General features: G+C 41.1%; 1 protein-coding gene across 3 annotated transcripts in view; it reads right to left on the reverse strand.

Annotated features, from left to right (window-relative positions):
* Positions 1-403: 403 nt before the first annotated feature.
* The window catches only part of ATXN1 (ataxin 1), a 284,235-nt gene continuing 267,500 nt past the window's right edge, over positions 404-17,138 (reverse strand). For all 3 annotated transcript variants that reach the window (XM_066579392.1, XM_066579391.1, XM_066579393.1), the window contains 2 exons: positions 12,300-14,343; positions 404-1,133 (listed from right to left, as the gene is read on the reverse strand). In XM_066579392.1, the coding sequence (XP_066435489.1) occupies positions 609-1,133; positions 12,300-14,174 (2,400 nt within the window). In that variant the 5' untranslated portion in view covers positions 14,175-14,343 and the 3' untranslated portion in view covers positions 404-608. The remainder of the gene's footprint in view (positions 1,134-12,299; positions 14,344-17,138) is intronic.

The following is a 17,138-nucleotide window of genomic DNA, read 5'->3' on the forward strand; positions in this document are numbered from 1 at the left end:
CTTGTGAAAAAAAAACAAAAAACACCACACCAACATGAGACATGGCACTAGATTCGAACCTATCATGAGACCAAAGGAAAAAGGGTAAACCTAATTCATTATTCCAACACACGTATACAAAAATTGTATCTTTTTTCATTGTCGAAAAACCCAATGACATTAAACTGGGAAAGTTTGTGCCAGTGACCTACAACGGAAACAAGTATGAAGCTATACCCTCCCAACAAGGGGCAGCCAAAATATATTGTCTTCATTTCCCTTGTAATCCTTACTAAAAGAAAAAGCTGAAGTCGTTTTAACGTTGAAGTTGGCACCCTGCAACTAAATCACAGAAGCCATGTTTATACAATCCTGACCATCAAGACTGCAGAAAACTTAGCCCCCCCACCCCCCAATCCTAGGTACTGCACGAGTGAACACTTGTGGAAAGAAACTTATGCACCAACAGTCTCCTGAAAGATACCAGTCGTAACTCTAACAATGTTATAACATAAACCTAAAATAAGATGATAATGTGTAAATACTGGGTTACTTATTCTACAGTACAGTAATCTGAATAAAAAAGACAAGAGTAAGCCTATTTTATTTTTTTTAACTCTAAACATGGTTCACTTGCCTACATTGGATCGACCTTCGATGCAAATCTTAACCTCCTGAGGAATAAAAGAAGGCTTGGGAAGAGTCAATGGTGGTTCATCTTCAGACTTCTCTAATTTTCTTGATTCTGGGGCAGACCACCTCCTCTTCCTTGTCACCATGGGTTTGCCAGGTTCAATTTTGGCTTCAAAGGTCGCGGCATTCAATCCAGCAGGACACCTTAGTTCACCATTCTCAGAAGACACCTGTGCACTTCCCTGATTAATCCCGTTCTCCTGTTCTGCATATCTATGTCTATTTCCTGACAGACTGTCATTCTTTGGGTACTTCAGCAAGATGCTAGCTGAATCCATGGGTTGCCCCTTCTTTATGGAGCCATTTTTCAGATTCTTGAGTGTAAGCGATATGCAGACATCTCCTACAGACAACTTGGAGCACGGTAAATCAAACAGCTGGCTTGTTCTCTCGGGACTACATGATGACCAGCCTTGGCCAAATACAAAAAATGGATATTCTATCAAGACTTCTACGCTGACCTGTAGAGATACAATAAAGACAAAATATACGATAAAACATATAGTATTTGACAACTACAAGATTGGTAAATAGTCTAAAGGAATGAGTTAATGCACATAGAGAGTCAAGTTAAATTATACTGGATATATCCTTCTTCTTAGTTTTACTCTTTGTAATGTAGAAGAAAATCCATCCCTCGAAATTAATCGATGCTTGCTTACTCAGTGTTCTGCTGATATGCTTGCTGATCAATCGCTTCTTAACAAGACACCATACGGTAATCTAATATAGCAAAACTAACTGTCCTGCTGCATTATAGAAGCCCAACCAAGATCTTAGAGGAGAAGCGGATGATAAGTGCTGACTTCAATGAGAACCAGCAGAATTATAAATGCAGCTCTGGACTATAATAAAGGCAGCAACTAGGGCCACTTTAAAGATTGGGTAAGCGGTGCATTTGCATTGAGTCCCCTTGCGACAAGTCACATGATTGTTATATCACATCCCTATCAGATAACCTGCTACTTCATGCTGTTTCCCGATTCCCAAGGAAACCACAAAGCTGTCCTAATAGGGACATGGGGATGGGCAGTGCTCTCTGTCTCAGACTTGGCTGAGCTGGCTCTGCCTTTTCTCCTTCTGTGCCCAGGCTGTTCTCCAGTTGAAGTGACCTGCAGGCAGTAGATGTTTGGCACAGCCAACTCCCGTGGTGATGCTGGACCAGTGGTAAGTTTCCCAGACACACCAGGAGCATAACTTGAAGCTTCTGGGCCCCAATGCAAAACTGTAACATGGCCCACAGCTATAATGCTTTATTCATAGTATTGGGCTCCATATATGGAGAAGAGAGGCCTTATGAGTCCCCTAAGGCTCCTGGGCCCGGGTGCCACTGCGTCCCCTGCATCCTCTATAGTTACACCCCTGGTCATTTTATTGACCCCACTTACCGTGCCGTATTTGTCAAGTGATACACATAGGGTGGGATTTCCACAGGGGGTTTGCACCGCAGTTTTGCAGCGTTTCTGTAGCGGCCCTGAAGCCTTTTTTAATGTGCAAATTAACTGCACCCAAAAAACACAGTCTAAATAATATGTTATGCCATGAATCTTGGTGGTTTTGTGATTAGGTTTTTCAGCTGAGGGGTTTCTAGAAATGAAGAAAATTAAAATCATGTTCTTCACTCGAAGAAACTCTTTGGCTGAAAAGCGCACTACAAAACCGCCTCGATTCTGGGTATAACCTGCAATTTTCAGGCTGTGCTTTTGAGTACAATTAAAGTAGACATCAAAAAATGCTGCAGAAATGCAATAAACCTGCAGTGCAAACGCCTTGTGGAAACTCAGCCTAATGGTCCTTTCCACAGTATGTATTGATAGCATGTGTTATCAGACAAGTGTGGCCCTTTTTTTTTTTCCGAATCGGTGCCCACCAGACCTAGCTGCAATATAACCCCCATTGACACAAACATAGCCTTGTGGGGGGCTAAGTTGTTTTCTGTAATGACAGCACTTTAAGGTACAAACTGAATAATTCTTACAGAAAAATAGAAATAAACGCTCCCTACAGGTCAAAATGTATACTCACAGCCACAAAAAGTTAAATAAGGGGGAAGTATCCAATCGCTTTTCTATTTTTTGATTAGGGAAAGATAGAGAGAGGCAGGTCAGGTTCTAGTGTGGGGTCGCCCTTTTCAGGATGGTTACTCATCTTGCTCATCTAAATATTATAGTTAGGGCATTACAGGGGGTTGTCAGGTTATTTTTTATAATTTGATCACTAATCAATTTGAAATTTTAATCAAAGGATACAGTATATGTTTCTGTGACTTTCCATACAGTATAGAAATGATATGCTACATTTTTTTTGTAGGTCATGGTTGTGGTGATAAGAAATTTAGGTTTTCTTTTCAATTATTACTACTTTTGCACAATGAAAACACTTTAAAAAAAATTGTATTTGCACCAGCACATTCTAAGGGCTCAGTCAGACGGGCGTTTTTTCACGCGATTTGCGCATGCGCATGCTGCCGGCTCCATTGAATTCAATGGGCAAACATCATTCTTCTCTGCCACAGCTGTTACAGCTGTGGCAGAGGAGAATGATTTGTCTTCTATATGTTCTCAATGGGGTCGACGCTGCTGCCGCCGGCCCCATTGAGCGCATATAGAGAAGAGAACAGGAATCGTAGATCGCAGATAGGTGCGATCTGCGATTTCTGTTCTATAATTTATCGGACGAGCGCATAAAAAGCGCTCATGTGTCCGATACCATTGCAAAGCAATGGTTTTATAAAATCGCCGGACGCATGCGCATGTGCAAATCGCGCGAAAAAACGCCCGTCTGACTAAGCCCTAAGACTCATAGAATTTTTTTTTTTTCCCCTTTTTTCTCCAGGCCAATTGTAGTTTCCAGTGATACCATATTGTTTTTTTTGATCTTTTGACTTTTTAGGGTGCAGTCACACGAGCAATTTTTAAGCACGTGTATAGTTGCGTAAAAAAAAAATAAAGCGTACTTCGCGTGTAGAAAAATCAAGTGTCCGGGTCCATTGCCACTTATATGTTCTATCTTTTGCAGGTGTGAATTTTTCACGCATGTAAAAATCGCACATGTGACCGCTGCTATTGGAAAGCATTGGTTCTATGTCGATGCGATTTTAAATCGTGCCTATACATGCGCTTAAAAATCGCTCGTGTGACTGCATCCTCAATCTTTTTGAGTTTTTGATCACTTTTTTTGAATTTTTGAAAGGTGGATGAATGAAAAACAGCAATTCTGACATTGTTTTTTTCTTCTTTCTTTAGTGCTATCTGGGATCAATAAAGTAATATTTTCATAGTTCGATTATACATGGTGATACCTACTGTCAGAGGCGTAACTTGAAGCTTCTGGGCCCCAATGCCAAATCTGTAACGGAGCCCCCAACTATAATGCTTTATTCGTAGTACTGGGCTCCCTATATGGAGAAGAGAGGCCTTATGGGCCCCCTAAGGCTCCTGGGCCCGGTTGCAACCGCATCCCCTGCATCCTCTATAGTTACGCCCCTGCCTACTGTGTATCACAGCAGAAGCATATAACCACGTGAAGCAGTTCTTGCCATCTATTGCTCCCGTCTACACCTGCCCCTGTGTTTTCATACATTAAATTAAGAAACCGCTGTTTTATTTTTACCACGCCTATGGCTATTGACTTGGAGACACACCGTTCATTCCTTGTGAATTGACAGCTACAGTTTTTCTATGTTCTGCTCAGAGCAAAGTAGGCTGCATGGGATCCAATCTTGACATCTTTGAGCTTGGCCCAAATCTGTGCTATACCAGCCCTGGCTGTAACTAAGGATCGGTACAAGATAAGTAATGCAATGGACTGACAAAGCTAGCTAATCTTTTATATTAAGTCTATCTATGTATTCATAGCTAGAGAAGGTGTTGAGAGTTTCAGATTATTATGCTTCATTGGTTCTGCTGTCTCTTTGCAAAAACTAGCTCTTTTATTCTTCTCCTAAGCAAGTATTACTGTTTAGTACATTGAAAAGTCTAGCCTGAGAAAACAGGAATAAGTTGTATTTATTTATCACCTTATGTCATCTGAAGAGAATACAGTTGTCATACGAAACTAAAACAAGTTAGCATTATACACTGGCGGAAGCTTTTAAGAACTTGTTTCACCCACAGCTTCAATAAAATGCATTGAATTTTGATGAATAGGGTTATTTTTTACATGACTTCCAACAGCAGACACCATCCACTTTATTCTTTGGATTCGTGACTGTCTGAAAACCTGGGTAACAAAAATACAGCAATATCTTACATAGTTCACTTTTCAAAATAAGATTATGCATTATAAGTGCAAAAAAACTCATCGGAAAAGTATTTGACATTGAAATATTGGTTCTAAGAAGTCGATTGTGTGAATAATGGAAGAGTCAATACATCTCTAGGGCAAACAAAGATAAGTAGACTAGTGGCATTAAGGCCAGTTTCACACAAATGTATTATGGCTGCATTTCTGCATCCGCCATATGGACTTGCCCCCGCCGACCATAGAGTTTACTGGCCCGAACTGTTACCATCATACATTCCTATAATGGTGAGTCTTCAGGTCAGTGAACACCACGATCTGACCAGGACATAGTTTGTATTATATCGCAGAAATGCGGCCCCATGGTTCCGTGAAAGTGGCCTTATAGTGAGAGCAAGAGGAAAAAAGTCCATGAGTCGTGCGAACACCTTTCATGTGATTCCAGGTTTCTTGTATTATAGGAGCACTTTTATACTTTCCAAGTACATTCTGGTGGTCATACTGTATCTGCAGGTGGTCATACATATTAGATAGCTGTTGGCTGACAACCGTTTTTTCTGGCACTCCTCATACCAGACTTCAAGGGGACGCAAAAGGCTTGGGTAGATAAAATCCACCCTGCCTGCCCATGTTTTCCGCAGACATCAGAGCAATATCTAGGGATAACCAAGGGTGTAGCTATATGGGGTGCAGGGGTAGCAGTTGCTACTGGGCCCTGAGGCCTTTGGAAGACCAAAGGCCCCCATCACATAAGACACCAGTTTTATAAACAGCACATAGTAGTAGGGGGCTCTGCTACACATTTTGCATCGGGACCCAAGAGCCTCTGAAGATAACCTTATGATTGGTGGGGGTCCGACTGCTGGGACCTTTACCAATCCTATGAACAAGGATGCTGAAGGTCACCATATGAATAGAGCAGGTTGGGTATGCTTGCCACCACTCCATTCATATCAATGGGGGCATCGGAAATTGCAAATGCTTGGAAACCTCCAGTGCTCCCATTGAAATGAATGCAGCTCTGGTGCATGTGTGCGACCAACACTCCCTTCATGTGGGGACCCCTGTTCTTGCAGTGGTCAGACCTCAAACTGATCATAAAGTTATTCCCTATCCTGTGGTTGCAAACATTAGACAGTGGTTATAAAAGTGATGCCGTATACAATTCACACTATATACACTGCTATGTGATATTATTCGGAGGTCAATGGGTATTTGTACTGAAAAAAAAGTACAAAAAAAATAACAAAAGCAACCCATATATGTCACTTTTTTCTTTATCTCTGTATAAGACAGAGAAAGGAAGAGAAATGCTTCATATCTGATGGCATTTGTCCACAGAACGCACCACAACATGCTGAAACAAATACAGCAACCAACAATACTAAGCTACTTGTGATATTAGTCATTCAGAACTGGGCTTGCCCTTTAAAATCGTGGGTGGGGGAATTTAGATGGTTATTTGTACATGATGTTATCATTCAAATTTCACGGTTTGATTTTCTATAACCATTAACTCATCTAAAGTGGCAAGGTAACAGACTAGTCCCTTATAGGCTCTTGAAATATGTTCTAGTTCTTATGGCCGGCACTTACTGAATGATATAACGGTATGTGGCCTATTTACGGCACAAGAAAAAAAAATGTTGGGTTACCACCATACTATGTGGATTGAACATGGAAGTTGCTCATTGAACCCAAGTGCATTATGGGCATTATGAAGAATTCTTTTGATAAGAATTATTAAAGACACTTAAAATGTGAATGTGTTGTGCTGACAGGTAAGGATTAATAGGAACAAGTGACTGTCAGAAGAATGCAAAACTAGATCTGTGGAATAGAAGTTACAGGCTATCATAAAACAGGCTGTGTCTGTATGAGTGACTGAAGGGAGGGCAGAGGTAGGTCACACTCAGGTACTGTGTCCTCTGCCTCATGCCAGTACTATACATGACATATGATACTTGCGAGACCCCGTTACGGATTTTACATGGTGCCCCAGGAGTTTAAAACGAGTTTCCCCACTAAAGACATTTATCACCTATCCACGGGATAGGTGACAAATGTCTGTTTGCTAGGGGGATTCCCACTGCTTGGACCCACAGCGATTGCATGCATGTATGACCACTGCTTCATACACTTCTATGGGAGTAAAGGAGAATGCTACAAGCATAGACCTCCCTTGCACTCATAGAAGTGAATGGAGCATTGGTCATACATGGGTACCACCTCTCCATTCACACAGGACATTCGGGATGCACCGTTCTTGTGATTGATGCGGGTCCTTGTGATTGAGCCCCCAGTGATAAGTGACAAATATCTTTAGTGGTAAAACCCTTTTAAAGGGCCATCGAAGTGGTATGTAACTAGTCCCCCAGTGGTAACTATTACATTGTTTAGTTACTCCTTTCCATCTGAAAATTCCTTCTCAGTTGGGTCAAGTGTTCTCATTGTGACCATCTAAGATTTACTTTACTTTGTGCCCTCTTAACACCCCATTTACACTGACAGATGATCGCTCAAATGTAGCTAATAAAGAGCTATGCAGACGGAGCGGGACACTGCCACTATCGCTCAGCGAACAATACAGCTGTTCTGCATAAGCAAACAGCTGTATTGTTCTCCGCAATTACAGCTCACAGCCTGCTGTGAACTACCAGCGGGACACGGGCTGTAAGAATCTTATCAGCTCTGCCGACTGTTATAACCAACTGCACCACTGATGAGTTCATCGCTCAATTCAAGAAAACTAGAATTGAGCGAGGAATAACTCGTGCATTTAGACCCAACGATTCTCGCTCAAAAGACAGCTTTGAGCGAATTTTGAGCGAGAATCGTTGGGTCCAAATGAGCCTTAAGAAGTCACTGTTTCAGTCACCCCGATTCCTGTGTGATGAAACTGCATGGAGTGTACCACACAGGCTCTTCACGGGGGTGGGAGAGGTGCAGATACTCCTATCACAGTTACTGATGATGATTAGAGGCTTCTGACACAAAGTTATAATAAAAAAAAAGACAGTTCATCCTCCGGACTGTATATGTATTTTTTAGGCTTATTTAGGTAAATTCAGAAGGTAATAGCAGTATTCTAACAGCAGCAGAGATGGCTGTAGCTGTCCATCAGATGCTGTGCTGATGCATCATGAGATTGCTAGCATAGCATAGAGGAAGTGAAAGCAGGGACAAATCGAAAAATCAAGATGTGTATGATAAGTATCAAGCAGGAGGCTGCACTGCATGGAAGAGAGTGCAATATACAAAAGAGACATCCAAAGTATGGCAGATGTTGAAGTGAGGGGTGCAGCATTTTTCCATTGCATGCATTTTACCATGAAACACTGTGGTTTAGTGATGTGGTTGCTAGCTATGCAGCTTCCACAGCTGAACCCTGTTAAATTAATTAAATGACTCAGCCAATACTACGTCAAGGGGCTGAAAGTTTTAGAGTTTCTAAGCTCTTATAAAACAAGAAAACCTTTCTTGCTTACCATGAGCTGGTGAAACCACAGGATTAATTCATTTTTAAACAAAAACTGAAGAAATTCGGGGATACCCAAAGGTGGGGTTTGTGTTTACGCCTCTAAGGCTAGCTGTCAATCTTAGTGTATTTAAATAGTTTTAAAAATATTTTATGAGAACGGCTGATATCTGTATCTTTTAGGGGATTTTTTCATTGTACCAACTATAGGAAAAAAAATTGAACAGAGGAAATATTACAAAAAGAATTATCCCAGGGGGTTCCTTAGGACACTTTCAGATGCTCAGTCCCATCTGATGTTTGAAAAGTTTCCACATTTGAGCCCCACAAACACAAAATCAGATTATGCAGAATGAATAAGTATGCAGCCATCCGTGGTCAGTTCATTAGCAGCATGATTCATGTTAAGAAGGGTTCTACCTTAAAGAACGTGTCATCAGAAAATGATATTGTATAAATTGCACTTTTGTGTTAAAACAAATTTTTTTAAAGAAATGTGTGATTAAAAAAAAAATTGTCGTAATCTGCATTTAGGAAAATCCCTACTATTTTTATGATTAACATACTTTTAAGATTTTTTTTGAGTATCTTTCTTCATTCCTAATGTCACTATATATTTTTTTTAAAATCCTAATATCCTGCAGTTTTCACACCGCCAATTAAGGCCCTTTAAGACGAGCTGATTCTCATTTTAAGGGGTGATGTCATCGCTAACTCATTAGATCTCACGCAGCCTGTTTGTACAAGCAGATAGATGGTTGGCTCATTCTTTCGAGAATCATTCAGTTTTTCATATTCGCAATATAAGTGACTGTGAGGGACTGAATGAGCGCTGTTTAAACCGAACGATAAGTCAACGAGCCAACGATGGTTTTTATGTCTGCAGAAAATGAATGACGAATGAAAAGTGAGCGATTCTCACTCGTCGATTAGTCGTCGGCTTGCGTTTAGAACGAATGATTATCGCGCACTTTCACTCATTTGAATGATTTTGCGAATTGTCATTGTTCCACCTTAATACATCATAAATCTAATAACAATCTGATGCTTAATTCTATAGAGTCTAAATAGTCATCTCCACAGGCAGGAATACAATGAGAGCTAACACCTATATATAGATAACACAGGGGCTGCCTCCTCTGCATAGGTCTCAAAGTGTGCCCACAAAAATGCCCTATAGACGCCAATGGGTCAGTTCCTGTCCATTGTGTGAATGGCCCACGAGGCTGCTGTAAAACATTGCTCTGAATACTATAAATTGCAGCTCACACCAGATAGTTGCCCCCCCCCCATAGTCATGTACAGACAATAGAATTAAAAATTCTGCAATCAGAAAATGAAAACAGATTAGAAAAATGGAAAATGTTTCACTGTGTGGTTTTAATGAGTAAGAATATATAAGTGATTATAGGTGATCCATTTCCTTTGATGTGTCAAGCAGCCTAAACTAAAACTTCTACGTAACAAGCAATAAACATACAGTGACCTGAAGAAGTCTTTGCCCCCTGTGTCATGCCGAGTGCTTTCTGACCATTAACAATATTAGACAATGTACAACAGTAACACATAACCCAGTTTTTCAATTATTTCATGTCAATACAGTAACTGACCCTTTGTCAACTAATTTATTGGCAACATGTGATTTATTGTTGAGTTTTAGCAGACTGGAAAGAGCTTCTACACTTTATTGTTTTCTGCCGTATTAAAATGCACAAAAAAATGCATTTAAAACATCCAACATTTTTAATGTGACATGAGGTACTACTGTCACTGGTCGGCTGTTTGTCTCCCCATTCTGAAATACAAGATTTCGTCCAGCACTCATATGAAGTTAAAAACAAAACTTTTATTATAGCATCCTTAAAAACATCCTCATAGAAGAAAGTGGGGAAAATAGGGGAACGGTTTACATGTTTCAAGCCTCACATACCAGGCTCTTTCTCAGCTTGAAACATGTAAACTGTTCCCCTTTTTCCCTTCTGTTTGTAAAAGAATGTATTTAAGGATGTGATCATAAAAGTTTTGTTTTTAACTTCATATGAGTGATGGAAGACGTCTTGGGTTTTAGAATTGGATCTATTGATGGCTAAGGCGGCTTCCTTTCATGCACCATGCTACTTAGATTCCAGGATAGTGTCCGGTGTGGATGAGCTGGTTTCACCTTTTTTTATTGATTACATCTCCCCATTCACATAGGAAGATGTACGGGCAACCAGTGACCATTTTAATGCTTGCATAAATGATACGATCAGCCAATGAGAAAGTATTCACTTGTTTGTTGGCTGATTGTTGGCACATTTTTACATTCCGGCAATCAGGCAAACAAACATTCATGCCCGATCAACTGGCCCTTTATATAAACATTACTACAATCTTAGAAACCCATTGGCACCAATGGGCAAAAAATTGAATAATTGGGAGAGCAGAAAGGCAAAAACCTAATGTTATGTATGTATTACTATTCATATATTAACAGAAATAAATATAACATCATTTTCAAGAATTCCACACTATTTAGTCCTAAGCCATTTTATCATAAGTCAAAAAGGGCAACTGTTTGGACAATTAATTTTTTTCTTCGGCTCTTCAAACTCCGCGCTATTTTGCGCGAGTCTAAAAAGAAAAAGCAGAAAGATAAGTCCTGCCCTATCTTTCTCACACGTGTTAAAACTAGTTTCTTTTTTTTTTTTTAATTTTCCCTTCTGTTGTGTAGCGACATTGGGTATAAACGCCACACATACGCAATCTTAAAATGCAAAAGATTTATCATTCAGTGATAAATCTGTCACATTTTAACCCTTTCCAATCCAGTTTGTATCCTGGTTTTCCTAGGGGGCTTACTCTTTTTCTGCCGTTATACAACTGCACTATCTGCTGGCTAAAGCCAGTACTGCCTGAGGTGACATGTTGGATAGGCTCCAACAGCAGAGAGGCTGGCAATATACAGTAAGAGAACCCCATCGTACGTCTTCCAACATCGGAGCTGTACAGCCTTAAATCATAATGTCTTCAGAGGTCAGACAGTGGATTGGAAAGGGTTAAGACTATCTAGACTAAGTTTGCCAAGTCTAACTTTTAGACAGTATTAGTAAACAAGCCTCAGCATGTTAAACCACCCTAAGGCCGCCTGCACACGGCCGAGCCGGATTCTGCTTGCAGGAGACCCCATAGGAATCCGACCCTAACAGCAGCGACATCCGCGCACCTGTCTCTTTTCCTCTGCATCCGTACTGCAGACGGTCATGGCGACCAGCCGTCGGACATGCGGAGTACAGATTTTTTTTTGCTTAAAATGTTTACTTTTCCCACACCATCACTAGGCGATGACGCAGAATTTACAACCTGTCCGCATTGTTAATTGCGGACGGGCCGCGGGTCGGATGGCTTCCATTGAAGTCAATGGAAGCCGTCCGTGTGAAATCCACGCAAAGATAGAGCATGCTGAGATTTTTCCCCCAGTGAGCGGAAACCACAATTGGTTTCCGCTAGTGTGCAGGAAGAATTGATTTCCCATAGCATGCTATGGACGGTATTTGCGGTGGATCCGCAGCGAAAATCGGTTAGTGTGCAGACGGCCTAACTTGAGCAATATGAGAGCCAGAGAACTAGGATAGAAAGCGGTAATGATTCATATGTAATTTACCAGGTTTCCTTTATCTTATATTGTATATTGTTTAAATCATGAAAAGCTATGGAATGTGACAAATAGGGAAAGCGAACTCAAGTCATATTTGAGCTGTGCACAGCAATTACATATACAACAATACAACACAAAGCCTATATCTCCGGGGCCATTCATCTGTTATACGGCCCATTGTCTATAGTGTTTTTTAATGTAAGCATAAGACTATAGTATTCAATGCAGAACATTTCAATATACATTCCACAATACAATGCCGACACTCACCTGGGCCCTGTGTTCTCCAACAGCAAATTGTACCACAGCAATGCCTGGACTATGGCTATTCTCAATCCTCTCAACTGTGCTGGAGTCTATTTTCAAGTCGTTGCTAATATCAGCGCTCTGTATGAAGTCTTCAGTTTTCAAATCCTCTACTTTCTTTAGTTCACCATTGGCTAGCTGAATGATTGACCCTTTTGCAAAATAAGGGGGCAGTGTAGGGGCAGCTGCCATAGGAGAAGCAACAGACTGTACAACTGGGAGGTGGAATTGAGCCGGGACCAAAGCGGTCTGGTAGCCTGTTTGAGTTGCTAGTGATTCAGCACTGTAGTTATCGCTTTTAGGAATGGGCGTAGTGACAAATGTATGAGGCACTGCTGCAAATTGGGGAGATGAAGTGACAATAGCAGGTGCTACCCCCACCGCAGATGATTCAATGTCCGGATTGCCAACTGGTATGAGCAAAGGCTGAGTCCCCGGAATCACCAAGTGCTGTGGCAAATTTCCAGGATAGCCAATGGTTTGCTGCTGACTGCTGAGATAGCCAATAACTGGCTGTTGTGTACCCGCATAAAAGGCTGCAGCAGGCAGCCCAACAGAAAGTTGCTCTGCTGCACTGTGAGTTGTCTGGATGACTGTGTGAGGAGATAAAGTGGCCAATGTTTTTACGCCTTCCGCGCATAAAGTCTGTTGTGGGGATAAAGCATAGGACCGGTGGGCTGGTTTTCCTAAGTGTAAGCTTCCCTTGTTATGAGCTATTGAGGGTGAGGTTTCTCTCTTAATGGTTTGTGGAACATCAATGTCTGTGGCAGCTGTGTTACTGTTGGGCACTACCATGACAGAGGTCCGAACACCTGAGGGATCCCGATGACTGAATTCAGTACTAGGGTGCACCACTATGTGCCTTGTCTCATAATGTTGGGAAGCTGGTTTATTATTGCCTGCTTTCAATAGCTGTGCATCTGTAGAGGAAGGAACTACAAATCGCCTAACTTTCTCTATTTCACCATTTAATAATTCCTTGGCTTGTGACCTGAAACTTTCTTCTTTCTTTGTAGGGTCCCTAGCAATAAAATGAGCTCCTGAATCTGAGTACTGCACAACCACCTGGGAGGAAGTGCCCAGGGTAAGTGTATGTGGAATCACTGGGTGGGTATGTAAATGTACTGGGATAGTTGGTGGTGATAGAGTTCTGACTCCACTCTGTGATGAGCTGGAAATATGGACATATTGACTTGACTGGGTAGGTGGTGATCCTGCTGCGACCAATCCAGGAGTCCGATCTAGATGGGATTCAATTTTATGCCCCTGCTGGCTTAAGCTGCTTACATTTGCCAACATAGTGGAATATGCTTCCATCTGGCTGCGTTGTGATGGAGTGGTGACTCCTGTTACTGTTGAGGACACAACACTTGAAGAGGAATTCGATGTAGGTGAAATTAGCTGCGAATTGATGAATCCTGCATATGATGGTCCACTGTACTGCGGTCCAATAAACTGGAACGTTTGGGGCACATTAGTATATTGCACGGGAGATACAGATGCCCCTGATTGAGACTGCGCAGTATGATAAACGGCAGGAATTGGTGTTGCTGTTGGTACCGACCTTGGAGCACTCGGGGGAGAATAGTCTATACCAGTTGAATGTGTTTTATGTAAACCTACCCCCTGCTGTAAACCAGCTTCTACTGAAGTTCCTGCAGGCCCATGATGACGTCCACCATGGCTGCTTACTGTGGTGGGGAGCCATGATAAACTATCTGTGCGGTGGTTTTCACTTGTCGGTCCGACTGTCTTCTCTTCAGACGGTCGACTGGTGGCGGGAATTTCTCGTTTCTTTGGTGGCAGGCTTTCATTGCTCCTTTCTTGATTAGATTTCATGTTTTGCTTTCTGCCACTCCCGCCAACCACCACTGCCTGCTCACTCTCTGACCGATACTGATTTCAGTCTGGTGAAAGGAAAATCACATTTAATTCCTGAAGGAAACCCAACAACTTCATGTGGAATCATCTCCCTGGGAGTACAACGTTCCAACGACTGATGTGGAATCTAGAAAAATACAAGAAAAAAAGTTTAAAAGAAGTTTATTAAAAATAAGAATAAAGAAGGGACTTTGGGACAATAACAACATTGTTTATTCTTATGGGTATATACAGTACTTAAATGACTTTCTTTGGTTTTTTTATATCTACTGTATGGAAAAATACACCCAAGCTGATTTTGAGGGGCAAAGACCAAACATTTAGCAATTATGTTATTTAACAATTAAGAACACTATTGAATAGAGAATGTTGACTTGTGTAACCATCGTTATATGAGTACAGCTTCATGTGCTGGCCTAGATATTTCATTTTAACACATCAGCTTGGTTATGTCAATGTTGCACAATATAAAGAAAGACTATTGTAAATCTTTACCACATTTGCGCTAGAGGTTTAACCCTTTCCAATCCAACCCCCCCCCCCCCACACACACACACACACTCCCCAGCTCTTATTTATTTTGGGTGGGAAAGCACATTGAGGATTCCTTCAACAGACATACATAAATATGAACTGTCATGATGATTTTATTAGCAATTTTATGAAACTTTTACCCTTTCCAATATAGTGTCAGCCTTCATCCAACATTAAGCTTTCCCTGCACAGCTCCCATGTTGAATGAGGTTCGACACATTTCTAAAAGTATGCAGGACAGTGCTCCAATGTGAGAGGCAGTTCTGCATATGTATATTACTGTATGCAGGACAGCTCTCCGACATCAGAGCTATGCAGGGAAATGTTAATGTTGGACGAGGGCTGACACTGGATTGGAAATGGTTAAGGTTTAGAGATGAGCGAACGTACTCGTTTCGAGTACTTACGCACCCGAGTACCGCCATTTTCGAGTACTTCAGTACTCGGGTGAAAAGATTCGGGGGGCGCCGGGGGGCGGGGAGAGGCGTGTCGGTGCGGGGGGGAGCAGCGGGGAACAGGGGGGAGCCCTCTCTCTCTCCCTCCCCCCCCCCACTCCCCACTGCTACCCCCCGTGCCGCCATGGCGCCCCCCGAATTGTTTCGCCCGAGTACGGAAGTACTCGGAATTCGCGGTATTCGGGCGAAAAAGGGGCGTGGCCGAGCACGTTCGCTCATCTCTATTAAGGTTATATAGCAATCATACAAATGGATTGGAAGAACAATATTATATTCAAAGTGTTACCCTTAATGCATATGTAACACATGCAGAAAAATATTAGCATACTGTAAAATGAATGGCAGTTCTCAGAGCCAGGATGATTGAATAAAATTTAGCAAAACCTATGGGTCTTAGTAATTTTGTGGTTTATCCAATATCAGGTTCAAGAGATTCACAAGAAGAGCTCAGCAAGGACAAGTTGATTCGGAGGCAGAGAGGTTGTTTTTAATGCTAGTGGCACAGGGCCGTTTTTTCGAGCCATTTGCTGTCCGTGTTACTCCATGTACCCCACACAGCTCCATTATAGGACTAAGAGGCCATACTCATGGATGCTTTGTCAAGCAGACCCATAGAACTATACCATGCTTCATTAATAATTCCTTTTTCCTGGATTACAGCTCTTTTAAACAAAAACACCAATCATTTTTGTGGTCATTTTTTTATTTTGCACCATTTTATTTTGCACCAGATCTCGTGTAGAAGTCTGGACCCCTAGTAGAAATACAAATCACACCAGCCTTGTTGTGGTATCAGATGATTTCTAATTTATTCTAAGGTGTATGTGGTTTATATACCATAAATGACATCACAGGAAAAGTACATACCTCCAAGATTAATAATAATAAATGCTAGGGTACAACTAAAATGTTTAATATAAGTTACACCTTTTAAGGTGTTACTATAACATACAATGAAACCGTTATGAATTCAGTGAAAAGGAATGCAAGGGGGGTCTGTGAGACTGTCTTATCTCCTGTCTGTCTGTCCAGTACCATGCACGGCTATAGAAAGGTTTCATTTAACCCCTTCACTACTTACACTAGCAGCATGCTAATATCTTTCTAGTCTACAATCCAATAAAAGAACAATTAACTGATACATTGATCTACAATTTTCTTAACATTTTTATTTGAGAAAAATTGCAAGTGATCAATAAAATGCCAAAAATCTAAACACAACATGGATGTAGACTTTACAATATTTTGCTCTGAACTTTAAAATAACATCTGACCTCAATTTTTCTGACCTAAAAAAAATGCAATGAAACATACCACCAAACATACAACCAAATGCTGCGTGTGAATCCAGCTGAAAGGAATGTATTCCCATAATTCATGGGACAATATTTAAAGCCCAAGGATTGCAACACATTGTCTCGAATGTGAAACAAAATGACTATATTGGCGCAGTCATGCCCTGGACAACCATGGATTCTATTATTATGAATGCATGTCTATATCTACCTTCAAATCACACTGAAATATATTAGTCGCATGTTTCCACTTACGACTCTACTAGATTTTCTACTTGTAAGCAAAGAAAACAACATTTTTCCAAAACCAACTCGCACATATTTTACAGTTCTTATCATATATTATATATCTTTAGGCTTCATGATTATGAACATATTATGGTTTTGTACAAGTTCCAAGTTCTTTAGTTCCCATGGATTTCTTTGGGGCCTTCTGACACCTCTATATGCATCGGATTTTATATAAAGGGGTGCAGAGTTTTTGTGAATTTGACAGAGAGAAAAATTGTAAGAATTGGACTTCAGCGTACCATAACCGCAAGTTTATTGAGGCAGGAAACATACCTGACAATGTTTCGGTTCTAAACATAGGATTTCTCAAGCAAGCTCCGAACAGAAACCGTAAGCTGCTTGAAAAA

Source organism: Eleutherodactylus coqui, chromosome 9 (genome assembly GCF_035609145.1).
Source record: "Eleutherodactylus coqui strain aEleCoq1 chromosome 9, aEleCoq1.hap1, whole genome shotgun sequence".
NCBI lineage: Eukaryota > Metazoa > Chordata > Amphibia > Anura > Eleutherodactylidae > Eleutherodactylus > Eleutherodactylus coqui.